Raw genomic sequence first — 27743 nt, forward strand, 5'->3', positions numbered from 1 at the left:
TATACCTGTTGGAAAGTAGAAAAAGAAGTAAATTTTCGAAAGTTCATTTCTTAATGTGTCCCTGCACAAATATCTTAATCTGTAGTGCTTAACAGTGAGGGGGAATCTTCCCCCTGTTTCCCTCCCTAAATCCGGCCTGTGGAGCACACAATTTGTATCCATTTCATGGATATATATCTGATTATATCAAGTAGTCTGAGTACACACTGCAAAATTTCAAAATAAAAAAAAAAAACTACATGAAATTTATTTTAAAAGACCATTAATTAAAGTGAAACATTCATTGTGTTGGATGGTTTTCCAGTAATTCCACAATAACACCTACTACTGTATGTAAATCAGCCTCGTGATATCAGTTTCAATAGCATCATATTTTACTTAGAGCCTAGGTCCCTGGTAATCCTATAGTATAAATTAGTACTGTAACTTAACACTACAATATTGTACTTGTTATTCTATTTTACAGTACTACTTTAGTGTACACTATTTTTGCATTTCCTTCAGCTCTCAATTTTATTTCACCTCATACACATTTCATCTTTCCATGTGATTCTTATCTCCTTGTTAGTTACGCGTGATGTGGCAAGCTAAAATAAACACACTGCCATTCCCATTGATTTTTCCCACAGATAGTCTGTACTGTTCATTACAATAGTATTTACAATGTCGTTAGATCATAAATAAAGAGAAAAAAAAAAAACCAACAGAGTTGTTATATTGAAGACCTGGCCATCTGTGTATAACCATCGTTGTTTTCATGATTTTACAATGACAGCCCCATGTAATTTCATGTAGTTTAGAGTGCTGAGCCGAGCCTGCATTCTCTGTATAATATCTGTTAAAACATTTATGTAAACATCCTTTGCTGTAGCTTTTTGTTCATTATGATGCAGCACAATATACAGTATGGGTACCATGTTTTGAATTGTACACCACATATGTACTGTACAATGGTGGATCAAGGTATGAGTAGTAGTCCTACAGAGAGAGGGACTGATGAAGATTCCAGTTACTCACTATACAACTATCTGTAAATTATCATTGTTTAGGCTCACTTGCAAGGTAGATATATTAAATTAGTATATAGTACATATCATACACTAATGTAAATTATTATTATGTAGGTTAAAGATTAATGCAAACTGCACTAATGTAAAATTATTGCATGGTTTGTGATAGGGAAATAACATTGGGAATACAGTGATGATATCACAATTGACTTCTAAAAGAATATTTTAGCACATTTTTTTCTAATAGCCTTGAATACCTGGTTTTGATTGTGTATAATTTCCTGTAAAATGTGCCTTTTGTATTTTAAACACAATACAGTAAAAAAACACAAAGAAAATTTGGTCACAATGTAAAAAAGTCAAAGAGGGTGTCTTTCAAATGTTCCAACAGACTATAATCACTACAACCAGAATGCCAGTATTAAAACCAAGGATTAGGCAAACAAGTGAGTCATTTTATTTAAAGTGATATTGGAAAATATTTACTGGAATCTGTCTCTTATACACATCTAGATGTGTATAAGAGACAGCCCCTCATGATGGTTGATACAATAAAGAGAGAAAAAAAAAACAGAGTTGTTGTATTGAAGACCAGGCCATCTGTGTATAACCATTGTTGTTTTCATGATTTTACAATGACAGCCCCATGTAATTTCATGTAGTTTAGAGTGCTGAGCCGAGCCTGCATTTTCTGTATAATATCTGTTAAAACATTCATGTAAGCATCCTTTACTGTAGCTTTTTGTTCATTGTATGATGCAGCACAACATACAGTATGGGTACCATGTTTTTGAATTGTACACCACATATGAGGCATGTTGTGGCAAAATGGCTAAGTTGTAGCAAAATTTTAAATTAAAGTTATTGGTATTTTCATATACCTGAGTATGTTATCTTTAAAATAAGGGGTCATTCATTAAAATTGGACTTTTCAAGCCTAAGTTATTGAAAAGCGAAAATACGGCACTCTTAGAGTCAAGATAAACATGATTTTGAGTAATTGCTTTCCAAAGTTATTTGTTCATACATTGTTTAATAGAATTAACTATCTAAATACATTGAATAACAATTTGTTGACCACTTCCAGAACTAATACTTTGGGACATGATTAATAAGACATTAAACTGTTGATCTATAGTGAAAAAAAAAATTGGATTTTTAGGCAATTTTTTGAGCTCCCATATTTTATAGCTCATTTACTCAATACTGGCCTGTGCGACAACTTAACCATTTCGCCACGACATGCCTCATATGTACTGTACAATGGTGGATCAAGGTATGAGTAGTAGGCCTACAGAGAGAGGGACTGATGAAGATTCCAGTTATACAACTGTCTGTAAATTATCATTGTTAGGCTCACTTGCAAGGTAGATATATTAAATTAGTATATAGTACATACCATACACTAATGTAAATTATTATTATGTAGGTTAAAAATTAATGCTAACTGCACTAATGTAAATTTATTGCATGGTTTGAGATAGGGAAATAACATTGGGAATACAGTGATGATGTCACAATTGACTTCTAAAAGAATATTTTAGCACATTTTTTCTAATAGCCTTGAATATCTGGTTTTGATTGTGTATAATTTCCTGTAGAATGTGCCTTTTGTATTTTAAACACAATACAGTAAAAAAACACAAAGAAAATTTGGTCACAATGTAAAAAAGTCAAAGAGGGTGTCTTTCAAATGTTCCAACAGACTATAATCACTACAACCAGAATGCCAGTATTAAAACCAAGGATTAGGCAAACAAGTGAGTCATTTTATTTAAAGTGATATTGGAAAATATTTACCGGAATATTCTATCCAGTGTAGGATGCTGACAAACTCTCAGTTCTTGATTTAAATATAGGACATTTTCTTATAAATAATTATATTTATAATTTATTTGTATTGCACTTTTGAATCAGTGGCACACACCCACATGAGTGGTGCATCCTAAAGACAAAAAAGTTATAATCAAAATGAAAGACATCAAAACAACATAAAGAATCGAATCAGCTTTTAACTAAAAAGAACATCATCAGACTGTAGATGATGAATCCCTCTCTTGCAAGAGCCATACAGGAAACGGAGCACCCACTCAAAACGTCCAGACCCACACCAGGAACGCCCATCAACCAACTATCTGATCATAAAAGGGCTGTTACGACCAAGAATGCAGCTGATACTGTAAATGTCTCCGATAACGGCACAAGCGTCCCGAGCATGAACTCCATCCCCGCACATCTCCCACAAAAGAGAAATCCATCATCTACAGCAGTACAAAGTGTATAAAGTTTAAATTAAAATGTCAGAACAGCGAACAACAACAATGCAACCCAGGGCTTTAGGGAACATCCATTGTTTTCATAACCATCACAAGAACACAAAACAGCAAAATAAAAAAAAATAAAATAAACTGGTCATTGTTGGCTGATTTTTATGGTAAGGTTTTATGAAAAATTTCATGTGGAAATAAGTAAGCTACCATATTTATTTTACTTGCGTATAAGGCAATTGCGTATAAGACGACCCCAAGTTTGAGAAGGGTTTTTTTGATGATTTTTGTATGTCGGGCATATAAGACGGTCTTGATACTGCATCTACTTTACCTGTAGCTGGCTAAAAACAGAGGCAAATCTAGGGCCAATCTTCCAAATACACATGTCAATTTAAAAATCAAACACTTTTACAGTACTGTATGTGTTGAACGTATACGACGACCCTTTGTTTTTCGATTATAATTTTTCTATTTTTAAAGCCTCGTCTAATATACGCGAGTATACTGTATAGGGTAGTAATTTTCAGTGTTCCATTGTTTAAAATAAGAATTCTCCAATTTGTATTTTCATTGAAATTGTTACATCATTGAAATTGTATATCATTTGGAATTTTGGGGACATTAGTTTAATTTTGAGATAGGGAGGGGTCAGGTATTTCATCAATATGTGTCTGTAATTTTCTATTATTACTTTGGTTATGAATCATTTAACTCTACTCGGTTTAATTGCCAAACATTAAAACCTACAGACCCCATCTGACACGTGACCCTCGTCTGACCTTCACCCCAATAAAAACTGGTTGTAAATTATGTTTTCTATACTAGATGGCTGCCCAAATTAAATATATTTCATGTTAATAAACATACAAATTTAGAAGAGACTTTGGAATTATGCATTGCCATGCCTGTAATATTTTGATGATGTTGACTCATCGCCATTTGTTACCCAATCATCTGCAAATTGAATTCAAGATCTTGTTTGTATACAAGTCATTTCATTCATCCTCCCACTGGATCTACAGTCAAATTTCATTACGTTCTGCTGTTTGCGCCTATAGACTTGTTCTACCTCATTTTCATCTACCATTGCTAACTGTCTAATTGGTCACCTTAAAACTTGTGGCGATCATTCTTTTATCGTTGCTGCTCCAAAGCCTTGGAACCAGGTACCTTGATTCTGTGGGTTATTCTCCATCTTTGAGTGTCTTCAAGTCTCGGCTCAAATCTCATCTTTACTCTTTAACTGTATTTTAATTCTGAACTTATTCCTTTTCTTTTGGTTTCGTTTCTAATTCTTCCTTTCTTGTGCACTTGAGCTGTGGTTTCTTAGCGCATAGAGACAATTTTGTTTTTAAGTGCTTTACAATATTGCCATACTATTGATATTCAAGAATAATTGCATTTGTTTACTGGGAAACAGGATTAATAAACACAGATGCTTTGTAGGTTGTCGTTGTCCAGTTACAAATAGTTGTTCTTTATTTTTTATTTTATTTTAACTGTAGTGGACAATATTTTCATATGAATACCAATTTTGTTTAGTAAGCAAGATATTGCCTCATAAACAATTTTTATTAAATATTATAAATATAAATGGTGTTTATGCATAAATCATCTTTGTTGCAGCTACCAGCTCATAATATGAAAGGAGTATACCAAACATGTATTAATAAATTAAGTATAAATTATATAGAAATACAATATTATTATATAGTACAGTATTAGTATGTCATGTTTATCAAGTCAATGTACGCATGTATGGCTACGTTCAGACTTGGAGATAAGCCAGGCTTGAGTTAAGCCCGGCTCAACGTTAAGCCGGGGCGTTCAGACTAGCGGGTTTAGCAAGGCGAGAATTTGCATAATAATAAACCATAACCAGGAAACGTGTTTCAAAACATTGCTCGCAAAACGTACGCTCGCTCACAGCGTACGTAATTGAATGCTGATGGGTCATTTCGTTACCCGAAGTCAATGCAAGACCCTGCAACAATTAAAGCCCGGCTTAGAAAAGTTAAAACACGGTGGCGCGCCAGGCCTAGTTACTATAGGAACACAGCCCGGCTTGAGATAAGCCACATAGTTCAGACTGGCAGGTGGATAAACCTGGTGAGTTCAGCTGGGATTATCCACCTAGTCTGAACTAGGCCTATCACTTTATAGAATAAATAAATAATACAGTAATTAATTAGCTGTTACCAGTGCTCTAATTCGATCATGTAATACTCATAGTAATAGCATTATTGATGATGAATAGCGGCCTCAGTTTATACATATTTTTTAATGTACTTTTATTTTTAAGCCATGAAATACTTGAACTTGGGGCTGAAACATAAGAAACAGTTTTAATGGCTTCGTCAGGTATAATTTAATTATAACCAAGTTCATCAGCATTACCACCAATGTGTTTGTATTCAAAAATTATTTATTAATCCTTCATAAATTGCTCATTAATTACTGGTATTATTTTAATGTTATGTTGGCTTTCTTATAGTTAGTAATTATCAATCAGTATTCTGTTCTCATTCTAAAATTAAAATAATTGTATCGAATTCTTGGCCACATTAAAATATATGATATTTCTTATACAGGTACAGTACAGACACAAATTATCGCTTCGTATCTGCGCGTAACCTCTCGTAATCCGCTCGTAGGTACGTTTTGAACGTAGCTATGAACCACTACGTCATATTTTACCTTTTCTAGATATAAATATAAAGTTATTAAGTATTACCTTTTTTCTGTTTTGCAGGTAGTAGTCATCATACATTTTGTCCTAACAATATGGTAAGTTCTCAATGATAATTGATAATTGGTATTTTTATTACCGTCACAAAATTGGTCTTTTTTTGGGGGGTGGGGGAATGGGCATATCCTTTTTACAAAAAAAAAAAAAAAATATTATTTGTACTGATAACATGACTCCTGTCCACTTATTCAAACATAATTACATTTATGATTCTTGAACCTCCTGTAAAACAACCTATAGATAGTGAAAGAAACATTTTTAAAACTATTCATTTATAATACCGGAAAACCTCATAAAGAAACCCTGGTTTTCTTTTCGAGATGAACCTCTTTTCAAGATGGGCTTCTTTTCAAGATGGGCTTCTTTTCAAGATTAATTTTGCAAACTAGAGAAGGTGGAGGGGTGCTTCTTTTAAAAAAAAAAAAACCTGTACATTTTGGGAATCTGCTGCTATACTGTACGACATTTTTCAACTATGGAATTCAAAATTTAATTTTTTTTTAACCGTGTTACAGTGTTCTCCCCAGGCCCTTGAAGCGTCAGGGTACCGTGACGCTTCGGAGTTCGTCACCGTGCACCGTGACACTCCCAAGCTGGCTGTGACGCTTTAAAATATCGTCAATAAAATAATTCAAAATCAACAATGCTGTCCATGTATCCTAGTTTGAAGGAGAGTGAGTGTGTATTATTTTAAACACAAAACAATGCTATCTTACGATGTTGGTTTATCAGCCCAAGTTCATGCTTGATCTTTTTGCGTTCAGGTACCATGATGCTTGACCCTCATCCTGGGGAGAACACTGATGTTAGTACAGTAGAGTAATATTAATACTGACGTGTCACGCTATCATAATAATCAAATATAACATCAGTCTGAATATAAGTACTATCTCGAAAGAAGCACATATTACAGTATCTTGACCATGGGATTCTTTTTGAGATGTGCTTTTGTAGATTTTTTTTGCAAACTGAAGAGGGGCTTTTTTTCGAGGTGGGCTTTCAAGATTAAGCCCATGGGGCTTCTATTTAAGGTTTTATGGTACTTTATTAACTTCCAATGGTGTGTCATTGAACAATCGCTTACTGAAGTTTACTATATCTTTGACAATTCTAGGGCCGGGCAAGTCGGGTTCTTACCCGTTGCATACCAGTTCATGAATCTGAGTATATTGTTTTGTGGTTGCTGGGCCATAGCCCAATCGGAATCAGTTGATAGCATACAAATGGTAAGATACTTGCAGTATTTTTGGTTTGGGCGAATCGATTGTTGAGCGGTAAGGTTGGGGCACCGCTAACTACATCCATAACATCGGTCACAGGTTCCAGCCGCTCCTCGCCCATGGTTCGCCCGTGGTTCGGTTGGTGGAACAAGTCTTCTCGGATAAGGTCTTAAAATAATGGTCCAGTGTATACATCTGGCTTGTGTGCACTTTAAAGAACCCATTGCATCTTTCGGAAGAGTAGGGAGTTACCCTGATGTTATGGTTCATTTCAGCCGCTGTCATTGTCGAATGATGTGAATATGTACCCAAATGTAAGCACCTCTTTACGGTGGCTAGGAAGTCACGGACCATGCCCATACGCAATTCAGCACAATGACACTACAAGTTATGGGCAAGTTTATTGCTTGGCATTTGATGATGTTGTGGTGATGACGATTATGTCCTGAATACGCTGAAGTGGGACTCACTAAAAGAAGCAATGATACATTGTCTAACTTCAAATAAAATGCAAAATGGCAAACTAGATAAAAACTGCAGCAAATTATAACCCTGCCAAAACCAGTAAGGGAACATAGAGTTCAGAGTTCATGTTGCATAATCTACTGTAGAGTCCCAATTTAAAGTTATTGCAAACTTGTTCCTTTTAAGAGTATAGAATGAGCTTGCTGTAAGGCCTGTTTCCACTATGACGATAATGATCAACAATTAAAAAGATAAAAAGCGATTTTTCGTATAGAAAATAAAAGAAATAAGAGAAGTTTTCACACTAGCACGATTCGATAACAATTTATCGTGTATACGATAAAATATATTTTCATAATCCAAATCAAATGACGTCATAAACACAGGGAAACGTTGAAATCCTAGTAGTAAAAACGATTTTATCGTTTTTCCCTTGATTATGACATCAAATTAATGGTTGAATTCATAAGCATTGACTTTTTTTCTTTTGTATCAGTACCTCATCGTACAAGTTATTAGCATTCTCATGGATATCATTTTTCTTGGCATCTTTTTCGATTCAGCAGATGGATGTAAGTACACTAGTATTTTCTTATGTTGATTACCCTTGGCAGCACCAAAAATTCCCAGATGAGGTGTCCAAGGTTACCAACCAAGGCGATAAAAGGTCCCTGAATAGAAATAAAAAATCCACAGCCCGACCGTGGTTGGAACAAAGAATGGCACCTTTAAATACCCAAAAATAACACACTCAGACTATAAAAATAGTACTCCTCAAAGGAGCATTGGTATACTGCAGACACTAGGTCAAAGTTACTCTAAAAATATGGCATAGTCCATTATTGGACAAGGTGCTATCAGCAAATTTGATCATCTGTCAAAACATAGGAACAATTACCAACTCCCTGATAAAACTACGTTCACACTGTACTTGGCATACCTGTGAAATGAAATGAACTATAATGAACCTTTAACACATTCCATTTTACAGAAAAATTCCACTACCACAGCATAGAATATATGCACAGTATACTCTAAAATGGTTTTTGAAAGCAGTTGTTTCCCAACAAAATGGTCAACTTCCAACTTCTTCTTGACAGGGATCCTGCTCCCCTTGGATCCCCCGCTGCCTGCCACCGCCACTACTCATACTGTATATGCGGATATTACTCGAGTCATTTATAGTCAGTTATACCTAGTCTACACTAACCTGGTTCTACCGTGCTGTAGCTTATCACCACCTAGCACCAGACTACCCTTGGCTCAGTATACCGTAAAACCTTGAATTGAAGCCCTGGGCATCTTTTTTTTTTTTGCAAACTTTGGATGGGCTTCGTTTCGAGATGAGCTTCTTTTCGAGGCTACTTTTGCAAAGTAAAGAGGGCGACTTCTTTTCAAAATGAATGCAGTACATTTTGGAAATTACCACTATTTTTTACAATTTACTGTAGGGGTTTCAAAGGCTTATTTAATCGATTTTAGAGTCTACTAATATGTAGAAAATACATATAATTTTTTTTCTCCCCGACGAATTGTGCTTTTTCTCCCCGACTGGGGGGCAACAGCTCCCCGCTGGCGCCAGCCCTGATTAAACCACCTAAACTGCTGTATAAACCAAGCATGATTTTAATTTATTTATTTCTTTGAAATTCATGTACAGTGTATGTACTGTACTATCCCGAAAAAAAAAGCCCATGTTATCTTAAAAAGAAGCCTATCTGCTTCTTTTCGAGGCTACTTTTGCAAACTAAAAAGGGAGCCTCAATACGAGATGGGCTTCTCGAGATTAAGCCCATTGGGCTTCTATTCGAGGTTTTACAGTATGTTCCCCAGAGGCCCATCATATGGGGACAGACCAGCATTAATCATTTACTGTTTAATCTACCTTGTCTCATCAGTACCTACTTCCTTTCCAAATTTTCTGTATTTTTTTTATTTTATAGATTTATTGTTGTAATGCATAGAGATACCAGATTTGGTTCCAGTTGTATGTATTGTTTCAAAGTGGGCCCTGAATGGTCAGTTTCTTGCGAATCTGCATTGTACTGTAATAGTACAATAATAAATTGCACATAACCACTGGCCCATCCTTCCTTTACTTGCCACCACAGGGTCTTGCCTTACTTGCCACCAAATTGCTAATCCATTTTCATTTGTTTTTGTCTTTGCTAAAGATTATCATAGAAGCGCACTGAACTTCAGTAAAGCGTATCCTTTGTTATTTATGTGGGATGGATGGAAATTGATGGTGGAGGAATGTGATGGATGGAAATTGAAGGTGGATGAATGTAATGGGTGGAAGTTGATGGTGGATGAATGTGATGGATGGAACTTCATGTTGGATGAATGTCGTGGACGAAAGTTGATGGTGGATGAATGTGATGGGTGGAAGTTGATGGTGGATGAATCTGATGGATGGAAATTGAAGGTGGATGAATGTAATGGGTGGAAGTTGATGGTGGATGAATGTGATGGATGGAACTTCATGTTGGATGAATGTCATGGACGAAAGTTGATGGTGGATGAATGTGATGGGTGGAAGTTGATGGTGGATGAATGTGATGGATGGAAATTGATGGTGGATGACTGTGATGGATGGAAGATGATGATGGATGAAAGTGATGGATGGAAATTGATGGTGACTGAATGTGATGGATGTAAATTAATGTTGGATGAATATCGTGGACGAAATTGATGGTGGATGAATTTGATGGGTGGAAATTGATGGTTGATGAATGTGATGGATGGAAATTGATGGAAGATGAATGTGATTAATGGTAAAACTGATTGATGCTGGTTGATGGGGAAGTTGATGGTTGATATGATGTGTGTGGATAAGATGGATGGAAAATGATTGCAAATAATCTAGGGTGAAACATGGTGGACAGGATGGTGGATGATGTTGATCGACATTGATGATGAATGGAATTATGGTGGATGATTGTGATAAACAAAGTTGATAGATGGTATTTTTTACTGAATATCTCTATAATATATTGACAATATTTTTTTAAATTCAGGCAACCATTCACAAGCTTTTGCTTTTTGGGTTTTTGCCTATCTTCTGAAATTAATATTTATCTTTTTATTTAAAAGCTGTGCATATATGAAAAAAGAGAAATAAAGGTTACATTGACTAGAAATTGAATAGAATTGAAATTGAAGTTAATGGTGGACATGATAATAAGTCAAAAATGATGAATCTAGTGATAGATGTCATGAGGAAATAAAAAATCATATGTTTAGTAGAATTCTTTAACCAATTTTTAGCATGGCAATTATTAATCTTTTGCTGAAGCCAATAAGCTGTTTCATCATTCTTGTGCACTATCGTAACCGTGGTGGTCAGTACAGCAGCTATCCGTCCCCATCTGCTAGTGGCTATGAAAACGTTGACCAACCATTGCCTTCGAACAACCCGGTGGAGTCTGCAAACTCGCCATCCTCGTTCCAGAAGCCATACACGCCTCATTAGAATGTGGATAGGATAGTGTAGAAATGTTTTCCACAAAACATGAACTTAAAATTGCAGGTTTGGTCAGAAGGAGTATATAATTCAAAACAGGTAACCAAATGGAATTTGAGTTCCTGGAGAAAATATGTATAGAGTTTGTATAGAATTGATTTGTAATTGATGTACATGTAAACATTATGAAAACAACATAATGGTTTTAAAACATTTTGAATGAAAAAAAATATTACAATTGGGAATTATGTAAGTAATATAAATCGTGTTTGGAATATGAAACAATAAAAATAATATTTTTAATCCAACTAACTGGTGTTCTTGGATTCAACAGTAGTGCTACAATTTCATACATAGGCCTACAACTACAGTGAAAAAGAAAATGGTGGGGCTGAAACATACTGTGTCCTGCTTACTTCGCTGGCTTTCATACATATGGAACATTTTGTTGCTCAGAAGCCTAGGCTGAAAACCTTGAAGTTAGTACACACCTAGAGAGTGCTGCAGTTGAATAATTCTCACCAGAGAATTCAATTCCAATAAAAAAAAATTCAAAACTACAGTACTTTTCACCTAGTGTTTCAGTTATGCAAATTTCCTATGTTACAAAAGTTGTCTTCACTGCAGTTGTATGCCAGCATATTTTGGGTCACATCTGATCTGAGAATACACATAGGTTAATTATTAAGTTAGAATTGCAAAAATACTATATTAAAAAATTCCTTTTAATGTTACCGTACCAAGTGGCATCATATATTAACCTAGTCTGCTGTAGGAGTTTATCCTTGATACAATTTTATCACATTATATAACATACAATATAACAGCTAAACTAATTCCTCCATGGTTTAACCTGGTAAAGTATAATTATTTTACAGAGTATAGCATGAGTTTGTACAGTACAAGTATATAATATTGAGCATGGTTGTTCTAGGTATTACACGGTAATTGTTGATTTTGTATTTACCATGATATAGTAAATGGTAAATTATTTTACGGTGGTCTGATGATGTGGTACAGCACCATATGTTGGTGAACTAGGTACCATATGGTACAGTGGGTACCATAATACCATATGTTGGTGAACTAGGTACCATAATGGTACAGTGGGTACCGTCCCCAGTGTGTGCAATGACATGGCATCCTTATAACAGTGTGTGTTGTCATGTCAAATATAAAAACATCAAACTTAAGTGAGGAAATATGAAAGCTAATAGAAAATACATAAGCATTGAAAAGTGTACAAGTACAATGGGAAGAATATTTGTGTAAGTTGAAAGATTGACAGTTCCATTCACTGAGGCGGAGCCAAGTTAAATAGAACAGTCCATTTTTCAAAGAATGGAAATATTTGTTCCATTGCACGAATAAAAAAAAATTTCATTACGGTATGTCTTTTATAAACACACCTAAAATAGATCCTTGCCCTTTTTAACCAATAAAACGATTGTATTTAAGTTGAGGCATGCAATGGGACAAAATGATGGAACATGGATGGAAAACTAAATTTTAAATTAAATGACAATTGATGAAATAGTGTAAATAACCAATGTCATGTGATACGAAATTCACCAATCAAATGACAAGGATCTATTCAGGTGCTACTCTACTCTAGTATTACATGTAATAGAATTTAGTGGAATTAAGAATCAACAACCTACCTTGCCATTCAGTGCTCCTTACCATTATTTACATTCCGCAAAGGTGCAGTTTACGTATTCAAAAAATTATGGGAATTCTAGCTTGTGTGCGTTTTTGTGTTGATATTGTAGATGTTTTAGAAATGGGTTGTAATAAAATGAAATGACTTTATTATAATGAACAAGTTGTTTAATGATAGGTAGTATTGTCTTGTGATTGGAAACTATATTCTTATTACATGTCTAAATGTGGTTAATGTTTTTTATGGGTTTCTTGGTAAAATTTGGGGGTTTTCTTGTAATTTTATTCTTACTTAAGTAAGGCATTACATGTACTCTAATAACTTAAGTATACACTTGCAAATTATTGTTACTTAAAGCTGATGTACAAAACCAGTCACAATTTGCAGATTTGGTCACAGTTGAATAGTCACGGATGTACTCACAAATTGGAAGCTAATTTTAAAACAATTTGTTCATGGGCAAGTGAATGTGTAAATTTCAAGTAAAGTTTGTGCAAGAAATTAATTAAAATGGATAATATATATATCTTGCAGACAGACAAGACATGGCCATTTGAGAATATGTAATCAAAATTTTAGATACAGTTATCTGGAAAATGGACCTTTCCAAAGTTTCAATCAAAATTAACAACTGACCAATCAGAACAGGGAATGGAATATGCATGTGTGTGTTTGTGAGACACATGCATATTCATCATTTTGTGGGACCATAACAACAGTTTCTAAGGGGTGGGGTTTAGCACAAAGGCCCATTACAGTTGCCTGGCAACCTTTCTTGGATGCTCTTTTCCTTTCTGTGAATCAGTTATTTTAATATACAGTTAAACTTGCCTTAAGTCGTCTTTGCCTAACTCAAATAATTTCTAAGTCGAACTTATTTTACATGCCAAATTGTTGTGTTTTCCATTAATTAACAATCTGTAAGTCAAATTTTATCGAAGTCGAAAACATTTTTTCAATGGCATTTTGGATTCGACTTAGGCAAGTTCAACTGACATCCATATTGTTCATTCTTAATTGCATTAAACAAGTACATTTAAGCTATCATATTGATCACAATTGTGAAATCTGTTATCTTAACAAGCGTTACCTTTTCAGTAGTACGTCGACTCCTCGTTTTTTTCTGGTTTTTGTTTTCGGTACTTATTTTCTTGTGTGAAGCACTGTTCAGATTATAAAATTTTCATGACAAAAAACTGTTGTATGCCAATTATATAGTCATGATGTGCCTATATATGGTCATGATGTGATGTCATCATGACCATATATAGGCATGTCACATGTTTTTGTCAAATAAAATTTCGTAGTCTTGGAGAGGACTTTATTAGTGGTATAGATGTTATGCAGTGAAGGGTGTGTTTTTTTTTTTAAGTTGACTAACAGACCATATACAGTATGATCATATATTTGTATTTGATTAGAAAATTCTTTTGAAAATCTGAGGAACCTCTATCACATTAATGTCATTTTAAAATATATGTTTCATTTGTAAACTCACTAAGGATTAGTAATTTGAAATATAAAGCATGTTGACAAAGTAAATTTTATACAGAATCATTAATTAATTTATAATTTTACAATAAATATCAATGTTTTTATTAGCACTAATTAATCTTAATTATTACATTTAGTCTTTCGGCAATTTCTTAATTCAAACCATCAATTAATTTTGAAATAAGTATGAATGTTTTTATTCGCACTAATTAATCTTAATTATTATATTTATAGTCTTTAGGCAGTTTCCGAACTCAATGTACTGATTTTTTTTTTCAAGACGATTTTAATTTATACAGAATGCTTTCAGGTTTAATATTTTATATGTAATTATATTATTAATGTACAACCAATATGTACTTGTAATTCATATACACAGTATCAGTGGTCCCAAGTTGGAAGAAGTTGCTTCCTGGAGATCAGGATAACTGAGATTTCTTAAAAGAAAACTAGAAAGATGATTCTTTCTTCGTAGAGGATGTTTGATATGTCTCTAGTAATAGAATCAACTTTAAAATCATTTTTTAGCTATTTTATGAAGTTATACTCCATTGCAATTTTTCCCTTTAGCAGGGCGACGTCAGTGTAAGCTACTGTAACCAAAGATCCTATAGCGCCGCATGTAGTGCTGTGCGCGGCACTATACAATTTTTGGTTACAGTACCTTATACTAATGTCACACAGCTGAAGGGGTAAATTGTAATAACTACATAAAAAAAGTGCCAAAAGAAATATCCTAGTTCCCATTTAACACATTTCAATTTTATTTTCCTGCACATTGTGACACTCATCGTCACCGATTTATGCGAAAAAATTAATGTAGTACAGAAGTAAAAATATGCAAATATTAGGAATTTGAAGAAGATGAGTCATTTTCTAGAAAATTGGTGCATGCTTGCAGGAGTGTGGGAGGGCGTCCCGATTTACAGGAGACTTTGAGCACCTTCAGAAAATTTGGGCCCCTTGCATTATAAAGCTTGTGTTTATATTCCAGTAGTCAACTAAATTACATTATTTATTAATATTGAAATACCAAGTAAATAAATTTTATGATTCTTATGATGTTATTGGTAACTTGTAATTTGTGCTTACGTATTAAAATTACAGTAGTGAACTATTTGTTAATATATTATGTATAAATGTAAGCCAATCAAAATATCAGCTTCCAGACATTTTTTGTGCAGGAAAACTGCTGTATTGTTTATTGAAATTTAACTATTGATAGTTGGGACTGTTGACAAGTAACTTAATTTAAATGAGGCTTGTCATCCTAACACCAGTGTATTTTCACTAAATGAGTAATTAGCATAATAGAGGTTTAGTACTGTATACTTTAGCTATAATAACTTGGGCAATAGTAAGTCAATTCCAGTAAGTGACTCATTTTAAATCATATATTGTGGAGAATACTGTAAGACTACTGTATAATAAAACACCAATTTTCTTGGTTGGGTCACTTACGCTGGTATTGGCATGGCAAGCCCCAAATATTGTTACTTTTCTTAACATGTTAACAACCATAAGAAAAGGTTTGAGTACTTTGTAATAAGCGCTGGTCTAGAATAAGCACCGTAACGATGCTTTGGTGTTGAAGCATGATCTTGCCTTAAAAAACCCGAAAATCTAGGGTAATAACAAAATCTTTCCAGTGTTCCTGTGAAATATCCTCCTAAAATATGTAACAATTCAAGAAGTTATTTCACAGGTAAACTCTCTTCCCCAAATTTTGCGGCCAAGACCACTGCTTAAATACCACAGTATTGTCGCTATATACTGAGGATTCTCAGACTCCTTGGCTTATGACCCCAAACAGACGTGTAGGCAAATTGCCTTGAACAACCTCCCGCAACGTTAGGTACATGTAAGCAAAATTGAAGTAAAATGTTTAAATAATACTTAGAATGCACGATCTTTGCTACAATGATGAATGATGTAAAATTCAATTTCAATCTTAAAAGAAACTCATAACACACTCATTTATTTGGTGAACCAATTTGGAGTTGCAACCCTTAGTTTGAGAACTGCTGCTTTTTTTTCAAATTCAAATTTAATTTCATCTTTATTACAATCATACTATAATAGATTGGATATTACAATAGTTGTCAAAACAATTCAATACATTCATATATAAAAACAGGACATGTACATTCAAAATTAGTCAGATAGGTACATTACATAAAAAAAGTACAACTTAACATCTGGTAACATTTTTCAAAATATACAAGATTTATATTCCACGAATGTTGCAATAGGCATAGGATTTTATAAATTGCAATACTATTAAAATGCCATTGATTTTTAATTATAGGTTTTAATTATTTTAATTGAGGTATAAATTCTGCACAAAAGCAAATAAATCACAGTTGATTTTGTTAAGAATTTTGCCAAGATGTCTTCTTTTCTTTCTTGATTATTAAAAGGGAATTTATATTAACGAGACTGAAAATAGTTTAGTTTCAATGAAATATTGAATAATTACAAATATAACTGTATGTGTGTTGATGTTTTTGTTTATGTAACTTTAACTTTTTTTTTTAGTTTTGCTTCATTGCCTATTCAATAAAAGCATCTCCATCAAATGTTTTTTAGTTCTATATTCTTTTGTGGTTAGATGAGACTTTTTATATACCCTGTTTCGCGAACTTATGTTTTTTAAAGATCATCGGAGGTGGGCGGGAAAAAAAATTGTGTTCTTTTCTAGCAAAATGTTTTGCCAACCGGACGGAAGGGAAAATAAAAATATAATTTTAATGGTGATTATAAACAGTGATGGTTAAATACTTTAAATTTATATAATTAGGAAGAAATATACATCTTATTTTTGGAGATTTCAAGGTAGCGATGAACGTAATAAAAATTTTAAAAACCTCTTTTTTTTAATGAAATTTCTAATTCTTTGTGGCGGCAGTGCACTATTTGGCCAAATATATAATTTTATTTTTATTCAAAATCATTTAATATTATTGGCGGGCGGGGTTCGCTAAACAAGGTAACATTGTTTCACTATATCTTTTTGGTCGGTGATAAGATGTTTGTCTTTTATTTAAAGAATAAAGAATATAACTCTCAAAGAGATTTGTCATGGATAAATGATGGTCCAAGAAGATCGGCCTTGTTTTAATATTATATGCTAAATATATAGTCCAAATAATCATGTACAACCTCGACTCCAAGCCTCATAGACACAATGTTAAGCAAATTTTCTTTCCAAACGAGTGAATTAAAACCTTGTCGACAATCAACAATAGATATGCATAGGCAATGAAGATGTGCAACGCCAAATTGCTGCTTCCCATGATTAGTGGTGTGTCTAGGGAGCTTGAAATGGGGGAGGAGCTGATGGGGTCGCAATATAAGGCAAATTTTAGCCGTGTCTAACATTTTCAATGGCGAGGGGGAGGTGTGATCATTTTTTTAGGTGCGAACCCCTAGATACATCACTGATCATGGTAAATATTACGGGAGCGTTACAGGCCTCTGATGTCCGTTTTTTAAGATGGATGTTACACGTGACATGCTAATTTAACACAGATAATTCACACGGACGCAAATTAACGGGATGAGTGTAAAATTTACCGTGTAAATCGGGTTTTAGGTTATAAAGTATCATTCCATTCTTTATTTGCGAGTTACTTGGCATTTAGACGAAGGAAATAAAATCACGCAACTAGTTCTTGTAAATTCTTATTTATAAATGTTCAAACATATGACCAATGTGAAATAAATTATTAATACTATTAATTACCCTGTCAATATTTCTTGTGCGATACAGCTCACTTTTTTCTTCAGCAAAATTAAACAAAACAATTTTCTGTGGGTTTTTAAAGAAAATTGCAAGCCTAAATTGTAAACAATAAAAGTAACAAGTATTAAAATTCTTATGCCTAATAATTATGATAATCACTGCAGTCATAATAGTAATCATGATTAATAATATCCATAACAAATACTGTAGTTACTCAGGTATAAGCCCGCCCCCACTTTATGCCCTAATTTACGTACCAGCCTTCCCTCGGGCAAAAGCTCAGGGTATTTACAAATATTCCCTTTGAATTATGAAAACTTGTGATTTGAATAAAAAGCGGATTCCTCGTATCACCCAAAAGTGGCCCAATTTTGTGTTTCAAGGAGGTGAGCTTACACCAGACAAACTACGGTAATAGTATGCTTGGTACCAGTTATAGCAATATCTTGTACTAAGATCACAAAAGCACACTATTATCAAGTCATAGTAAATCATAATTTAATAGTTAAAATTAAGTGTATTACAAATAATATAATACAATTTTAAAATTAAATACTTAAAAAAAATTTTGTTACATATAATTTCATCATAAATGTATTTTTTTCAGAACAGTAGTTTAGTTGCTTCATGACACAAAACATTTACTTAGTAAATTCAGTTTTTTTTAAATAACAGATAATACCAATTACTGTAATAGAAAATCCCATGTCTCAATTCCTGGTAATGCCAAATATATTACAATATATAGACTCTATACTTCGAAGTAATTGATAACACCAATGTACCAGTTACGCACTGAGTAGGGCTAGGGGGTCACCCAAAACCCTTTGGAGAGTGGTCCAGGGCCAAGCCCTCTGGAAGCTCAAACAATTTATAAATGAGAAGGGCTTCCCCCGCCCAATGTTTCACATACACACCCATGTGCATGGTACAAAATACACTGTTTACCAATATATATGATCATAATTTGGGAATGCTTACATTCATTTGAAATGGTACAAAATACTGCAACAATATTAATACCGTATTTATTCAAATAAACGGGGGCCCCCCCTTTTTAATAAATATCCCCCTCCAAATCCTCATTTGGAATAAACACCTCCATCATTTATTTTTTCCTCAAGTAAACGCCCCCACCCCACCAAATGACTAAACAAAACTAACGGATGCAACATCATTCCTAACACTTTCTATTAATGTTCCACTCCAGCAGAATTACATTTATCTATCCTGGTTATATCTTCTTTACGATCACGCAATAACACATTTTGGCGGTAATTATAATGTTGTAGTTCAACATTTACAGTAAAATTAAGGGACACCAACAAAAATAAACGCCGCCCTTGAATAAACACCCCCCATTTAATAACCCTTCAACAGTAAACGCCCTGGGGAGTTTATTCAAATTAATACGGTACTATAATTGTTATTATATTGCCTTCTATATTGCTGCTTTGTAGTACAGTTTATACTTATTTTAATACAAAAAAAAAAAAAAACATTTATCTCATATCCACCAATATCAGTTTCATCTCAGCTGCATCGTATCAACTGCAAAATGTGAGTGTTTGTGAATGTTGTTGTGCTTTTATAGATGTGGCTTGGTGTTTGCTGGGTTTTGATTGGAGGGGTCATTAATTAGATGGAAATCAGTATATCAGCAAGATGCCAAGTTTAAGTCCCGATGGTGGTTGAGTTCTTTTTTAAATCTTGGTAAGATTCTTCTCCTGTTATGCTTTATATTATTCAAATATATAAAATATGTAGTACAGTACATGATGTACAATGTATGTCCAAAAACAAAAAAAACAAAAACAAAAAAAAACACAAACTGTTTCTTATCTTCTTATAAAATATAAAAAAGAATATTTTAGGATTGACCTCAGGTAATTTTCTGCAAACCAGATGGAATAGATTTCAGAAGAACACTGTATGTGAACAATCCCTTATTCAAACTAGGTATACATAGTTCACTAACTATACAATAAGCTCAAAAACACACACACAATGTCAACTGTTATTTATAATAACCACATATATTTTTCATACCCTGTAATGTTGGCTGCTTCAAATGTATTTTATTTATATAGAAAAATATATTTCCTACGAATCATAATAAATATTATATACCGAATAAAGCCCAGCAATCACTACAGCCGACAGTCGCCAGCTGACACGATTCTACGAAGAACGCAATGCCACAACGCGCGCGCAACAAATCGTTTTAATTATGATCCGTTCAGACTTCTACTGACAGTCAGCAGATGGCATCACGTCGTCTAGCACTCGCAGGGAACGGAGTGGATCCGTTGTACGAACGTCATACAATGCAGTGACTGCCCGGCTTAAGACAACCCTTTTTTTTTTGTATCAGCTCCTTTCGTTACGTTACAGAGGAGAATCCTGATTCTTGCTGTTGAAGCTCTACCGATGTCGTACCAGAGTTTTCATTTAAAACGTTCATTCCATTCTGTAATATAGGCGTACTGGAATAAGGTGGTGGGGGTTCTTCCATTACTTGAGAGGGGTTTGTATTTATTAATATACTGTTGTTCGGTGCAACAGGTTGGCCGTCATTTAATAAAAATCTAGTCCTATGTGCTGGGGACTCAACACCAGCACCTCTAATACTTATTTGATCATCTTGAGTGTCATGGGGTCTTCCTGGCAAGAGCCGTTGAAATCTGACATGCATGTTCTGACGTCTGGCACGGCGGTCGGCCTTCCAACGTTGGTACCGACGCAAGCCAAGGTACTCTATAACTAGCAAGAGCGTGAGGACAACCATGCTGAGGGCAGTAATCCAACTCGCCGACATGTTTTGTCCTCCAGCAATGACAACATCTGTAACCAAGAAATGAATATTTAAAAATCTGTAGAATGAATCCTCAGTTCTCAATAAGGACAATCTCAAGCACAGATTACGCAGGAGTGGCTTGGCATAGTGGTTTTGTTTCTTAATCTTGAGGTCGGAGGTTCAATCCCTTACTGTGCATTTCACTTGTGTCCTTGGGCAAGGTATTTTTAACTACTGTTGTCTCTCTACCAAAAAGTACAAGTGGGTACCTGGTAGGTTCACAACACAAATGTGCCAATTACAGCTGCAACCTTATGGAATTCTCCCCAAGAGTATGTGTTCCATACTGTATGTGCTTTCATTTCATTTATTGCACCATTATTAAGTATATAAAAAAATAGTTGTTGTTGTCATGTGGCAGGATTGCCCGAAAGCAAAAAATTAATCTACTGTCGAGGGGCTCTCCTCATGACGACGACAATCCAATGGCCGAGAGGGTATTAAGGCCTGTTTATACTTGCAACGATAACGATAACGATAAAAAGCTAAAAAGCAATTGTTCATATAAAAGATAAAAGAGATAGGAGAAATTTTTACACTGGGACAATTCGATAACGAGTTATCGTGTATACGATAACAAAATATTTTGACAAATCAATTCAAATGACATCATAATCATGCAAAAACGATAAAATAATTGTTACTACTATGATTTTCTTGTTTTCCATGATTATGACATCATTTAAATTGATTTGTCACAATATTTGCTTATCGTGTATACGACAAGTCTTTATCGAATCATTCTAGTGTAAAAACTTTCATTAGTTCTTTTAATTTTTATATGAACAATTGCTTTTTATCGTTGCAATATAAACGGCCGTTTAATGTGAAACACTTTAAAGTTCACATGAAGTGCTATATATTACCATCGGCAACTTTATATTTATACTGTATATTAAACTCCACATATGACTACCTGAATCCAACAAAACTATACATAATTGAAAAGCATTGGGTGCCACAGCATACATCAGTGCAATAAAAATATATTGTTTAAACAACCTACAGTAGATGGTGGAGGGAAATAGTTTCTGTTTCAGTTACGGTTTCTTTTATTCAATTCAAAATCACAGCCAAGGCTGAATTATATGTAGAAAAATAATAAATTATCAAAACATCAATCAAACTCAAGCACAAGACATGGAAAATGGAGATAAAAGTCTAACATTAAATACTTCAAAATTTTAAACATCAGAAGTACACAACAGTTTAAAAAACTTGTATGCAATAAAACTAATTGTTTTTTTTTATTATTAATCATTGAATCATTATTATTACTATATGATTAATTATTATTATTATTATATTATTATTATTATTAGTATTATTATTATTAAATATACTAATTCAAGAACGAAATGAAAAAACAATCATCCAATCATTGCACAAAATTCAGTTACCATAAAAATTACATCAAAATTGGGAAAGAAAAAGGCGACATAAAAAAGGACCATCATTTAATACAGAAATAAACAAATAAAATGAATACATGTCATTTAAAATGGACCAATAACTTTTTAAGTTTATGTTTGTTGTAATGCATTTATTTAATTATTATTTTCATTGTTATATTAATTTCATATACTGTAACAGTCATTACTATAATAATTATTATGAATTAATAGTTAATATTAATATAATTAATAATAATAATTACAGCAACAACCAATCAATAACTAATAATTAATATAATTATTAATTATTATCATCAATAAAGGTAAAGGTAGGAGAATAACCCATAACTTGCAGCGTCATTGTGCTGAATTGCGTGTGGGCGTGGTCCGTGACTACCTAGCAGCCATAAAGAGGCGCTTCTTGGTAGATACATGTTCACATCATTCGACAACGACAGGGGCTGTAATGAACCATAACATCGGGGTAACCCCCTACTCTTCCGAAAGATGCAATGGGTTCTTTAAAGTGCACACAAGCCAGATGTATACACTGGACCACCATTTTAAGTCCTTATCCGAGAAGACTTGGTTCTACCAACCGAACCGTTGGCGAGGAGCGGCTGGAACTAACGCCGATGTTAAGGCTGTAGCTAGCGGCGCCCCTGCCTTACTGCTCGGCTATTCGACTCGCAAATATTAATTATAATTATTATTATTATCATTATCTATAAATTACTATAATTATTATTATAATAGTTCTAATTATTATTGCAGCTAAGTCAAAATCATTCATTTAGGATTGAAATAAGAAATGGTAGGCCTAATGCAGTTTTTCGATACCTTTCCACTCTACATTGTGGATACCTCACTCTTCTAAGTTCCATATTGCTTTTTTTAGCAACATTAAACCAATTCTGGGCAAACTTGCAGCAGGGATTGTACCTACTTTGAGGTAATTTTCCTAAAGAAAGCTCCTTGAGCGACTGGGCATAACCTATGTACTCGCGGCCTAACATTACCCTGCAAAACCTTTTTTGAATTGATTCAATCATATTACTTTTTGTACAGTAAGACCTGAATGCCAAACAGGTACGGCATACTCAACACTTGGTCTTATGTAACGCTTATACACTTCAACAAGGTCATGCTTTGGTAGATTGAATTTCCTTAACCTACATAACATGTGCAGACATCCAGTTGCTTTATTTTTTTGACATTACAATTCCATTTAAGGTTATCTTGTATCCACAGCCCCAACAGCTTTGTTTCTTCAACAATTTCAATTTGGGTATTACCAATTAAAAGGGGTTCAGGTTGGCATTGGTTTCTTTGGAAGTTGAAAACCATACTTTTACATTTGGAGGGGTTAAGTTTAAGGTTAATGTTTGCATGAGATCACTCGTTCAATGTAAAACAGCACCTTGAATGGTATTTACCAAATGCAGCAGTAATTATTATGCTATAAGTTTCTAGATAGGGTTATATCATTATCTTGCATTATCAAATAGGTGAAATGTTGACTTACTGGTTTCGCAGTCTACCCACACCTCATCTATATGTGAGCAATCATGCACGTCTTCTAGGCCATTGAAGGAACAATCCAATATCGTGTCTTCCTTTCCAGTACATGTGATGTCCGAGATAAAGATGGGATGGCCGTCCTCATGATCGTCCTGTGTGCTTTTGTACACATCTATAGCATGTGTGCCTAGGAAAGTCTTGCAGACAATGTTCGCATCTGATATCGTCCAGTCCCGGTCACAAATGGTCCCCCAGCGTCCATTATGATATATTTCTACACGACCTTGCTCGACTTTCTCCCTCATGGCCAATCGTAATTTGATTTCTAAAAATAGAATTTGAAATCTAATGTTCTTGTGTTTTCCATATTTTATTGCTTGCAATACAGACACGAACAATTCTGACTATCGATAAAAAGATTGTGAAGTTATTTTATATTTTATATTATAATGTCAATCTATAATTATTTCCAGGTTTGATGACTCATAATGTTTGCTGCCCTCTGCTGACTACAAAGTAATTTTGTTCACATACAAGTATTCTATAGCTCAGTATAGTGAGATATTTCAATTGAAGACACTGCACAAAAGGGCTAACAGCAAAAAGCTAAGCCCTCGCTTTAGAAATAGTCCCTTTATTACAACTTTAGACCATTCAAATGTTATATTGCCAGGCTTTACCAAAGAGTGGATATAAAAAAGCTAAGCTTATCTTACAAAGGAGCTAATAATAATACAATGGAATAATCTTACCTTAAATATACAATATGCAGCAACATTTTGTTTATGCATTTATGATTTATTATATGTTATTTTTATTTATTTTCATAATTTATATTGAACTTTTGTCATTTTGTATAATTTTGTATTTTTGCACAACCCAGGGAAGAACAATCCTGTGTTGATCGGGGCCTCCATGGTTATATCATGGAGGTATTATTGAGAAGGAGATCACTCAGCAACAGTTCCCTTTGACGCGACAAACCCATGTGTCCTCCGCTTTTGCATCGCGCGCGGGCGTATTACCCTATAATTCACATTTTTTTGTTAGCAACAACTTGGCAACGACATGCATTTATACGCTTCCAGCAGAGCAGTTGTGCAATAAAGCGTTTGATTTTAACCCATTAAATATCTTTATAATGAACAGTGTTCCCCTGATTAGATTTTTTCGGACTTTTGGTATGTTATTATTTCTATATTTCAGGAACGGATTCCGTAAAATATTTATGTTAAAATTACTTCTGTGTTCATTATAATTTTGTCTAACGATTCGACTATAAAGCTAAGTCAGCGTAAAACTGAAAAATACTCAGATTTTGGATTGATTTTTCGAATAGTTAACCCTCGTTAACCCAAAAATGACTTAGTTTATTATAATCCTCAATCATTTATTAATTAATATCTGTTAAAATTAGAATTAGCGAATTCTGGCCAATTTATGGAAATTGAAGTTGAAGTATACTATACTTTTAAAGGTCATGTAAATCTTCCATTAAATTCGAAACTTTTTTTGGTGGAAAATATTAATATGTTTGATATTTTATGAGAGATAAATGTATCAGCTTCAAAATGGAAACGATTGCGCAGCCATAGTGATTGACTGTATGTAGTGCGCATCGAGAAAAGAAGGTGCTCTCCATTTCGCCATGTTCAATTTTTTGGTAAACTATGCCTGCTGAAAATTTGATGGCGGGGAACACATGAGACTTCAAAGGCATCGCGCAAACGTTCTTTACGCGCTGCGGCAGCTTTCATCTTAGTTCATTTGCATAGCGCTGCGTGCGCGTAGCTTTTTCGAGTGATCTCCTTCTCAATAATACCTCCATGGTTATATAAAGTTGGACTGAACTGAACCACCTACACATACCCTCAAATCCTGAGCACTCAAGCCATAGCTGTCCATCCTTTGAGCAATTCCCGATGGTAGCCTCATCATATTGACAGTTTTGAAGGCAAACTTCATGTCCAGAGCACACAAACTCAGGTGCTACAGACGCTTCTAGGCTACTATTCCAGAACAAGGATCCCTTTGGCAGGCCTAGCTGAAGTTGGCGGCAGGCCACTTTTGCATTTTTGGAGTAGTGCGATGCCCAGTTGCTCTTGCAAATCGGAAGCCAACCAAAGTCATTCGTCCTTATCATTAAGTAGCCATTCAGACTGGTTGTGCCTTGGATCAGTGACACAGAGTTACCTATAAAAGAGGGAAAAATAAACACATCATCTGATAATTACAGTAAAAACCTCAGGTACATCAAAAATTTGCATCAAACTTTAAGTCCATGTATGGCCTACTGTCAAGACTTTTAATTGCAGAGATACCTAAAAAACTAGCTAAAATTTGCGAGGAAAATTGCAAGGAAAATAGGTGCACTGAATCGTAACTACTGCACAATACATTGGTTATATATTATGAATAGATCACAGGCAAATTTTCGGCAAAATCTGTGCAGAAATTGGCCCTCATTATTTTCCGAAATGTGCACGGATTTATATTTTTTGCGCAGATGATAAATTTCTTGCGCAGGACTTACTTTACAGCCTGGTCAAGCATATAAAAAAAAACTTAAGTAAACAAAAAAATAGACATACATCCCCATGTTTTAAACCTCCCTGCTTTCACATTTCAGGTCCATGTATATTATTGAGACTCAAAACCCATATCATTTTTGGGCTGCTATGTCCCCCCACCCACCCATGTAAAATTCAAACATGAACAAAAGGAGAAAACAAAAACTAAACAAATCAAACAAACAATTTAACAGATTAAGCAAAACCACAAAAAACAAACACACATTTTCCCAGATCTGCCAGATCCTACCCACAGGGACGCATCCACCCACGCCACGTCCCCCACCACCTCCAATATCAACACAGTGAGTGAGCTCTGAACCACCTCATCATTATGACATTCACAAACTGTATACAACATCAATAAAAAATAGAAACTTAAATTTCGACGCCCATTGCATTTCATACACTAAAATCTTTACGATGCCTAGGCCTAGGTTAGGCCTACGAGCACCTACCCAATTTAGTATACCCTTCATCAACAGTCGCTGAGCAGGCATGCCTCCAGCACAACACTAGATGAACAGCCGCAGTAAAAACTAGCACATGCCTTGCACTTTTTCGGCCAAAATTCATGGTTTAAAACAACACTTAGTGAAACAAACATCAAATCTGGATCGAAGCAACATTATATTAAAACTAATAAGCCAAAATCACAGTATTATGACCAGTGTTTAGATTTAATAAGTGCATTCGGACTGGATTAATGACAACGTACTAGGCCTAGTTCTGAAGAATTTCCGAATGCCCTACTACTAACAGTACTACTCGCGAGGGAAATTCCTATCGAGAATAATGTACGCTGCATGCATGCAGGCCTGAGTGAATAGTACATTGACCCAAAACACGGTGTGAGAGTTGCGTGTATGTTTGTTTACATATACCGCTATTTATTGACATGATTCATTGACGTGGTGTGTTTTTATTTTATTATTATTATTATTATTGTTGACACGACAATTTACAACACACAAAACATAAATAAAACCCATCAAAATAGCTCATTTTGAAAGGAACCAATACCGCAAATGCTCGAATAAGCGCCGCTCTCGAATAAAAGCGCTTAATCGAGAGAAACCTCAGTGTGTAGACGAAACACTTTAAGATTGAAATAGGCCTTAAATACAATGACACAGTGTTAAAATGACGTTTATTTATGATAGGACCTTTGATAGACTGTGGGAATATGTGAAATAGGTAACATGGGAAAGGGCACGGAAAGCGCCACGCCAATATTTTTTTTATAAGCGCCGCTTTCTCCAGAAATTATAGCGCCGCGGCGCTTATTCGAGCATTTACGGTAAATTAGTTACTTCCAC

The 27743-nt window shown here is 34.4% G+C and overlaps 2 protein-coding genes across 2 annotated transcripts in view; one reads left to right on the forward strand and one right to left on the reverse strand.

The window, feature by feature from the left end:
• Nucleotides 1-16916, forward strand: part of LOC117109405 (type-1 angiotensin II receptor-associated protein-like) — an 18567-nt gene extending 1651 nt beyond the window's left edge. The window contains exons 2-6 of the mRNA XM_033251755.1: nt 6033-6067; nt 7144-7255; nt 8211-8286; nt 9889-9922; nt 10985-16916. Of these exons, the coding sequence (XP_033107646.1) occupies nt 6033-6067; nt 7144-7255; nt 8211-8286; nt 9889-9922; nt 10985-11189 (462 nt within the window). The 3' untranslated portion in view covers nt 11190-16916. The remainder of the gene's footprint in view (nt 1-6032; nt 6068-7143; nt 7256-8210; nt 8287-9888; nt 9923-10984) is intronic.
• Nucleotides 16053-27152, reverse strand: LOC117109404 (scavenger receptor cysteine-rich type 1 protein M130-like). Its single transcript, XM_033251754.1, has 4 exons — nt 26883-27152; nt 25724-26047; nt 23859-24179; nt 16053-20926 (listed from the first exon to the last, which is right to left on the reverse strand). The coding sequence occupies exons 1-4, from the start codon at nt 26998-27000 to the stop codon at nt 20466-20468; spliced, it is 1224 nt and encodes a 407-aa protein (XP_033107645.1). The 5' UTR covers nt 27001-27152; the 3' UTR covers nt 16053-20465.
• Between the last annotated feature and the right edge of the window lie 591 nt (nt 27153-27743).

This window comes from Anneissia japonica, unplaced genomic scaffold (genome assembly GCF_011630105.1).
Source record: "Anneissia japonica isolate Jap-2015-1 unplaced genomic scaffold, ASM1163010v1 scaffold287719_len1884721_cov185, whole genome shotgun sequence".
NCBI classification, from domain to species: Eukaryota; Metazoa; Echinodermata; class Crinoidea; order Comatulida; family Comatulidae; genus Anneissia; species Anneissia japonica.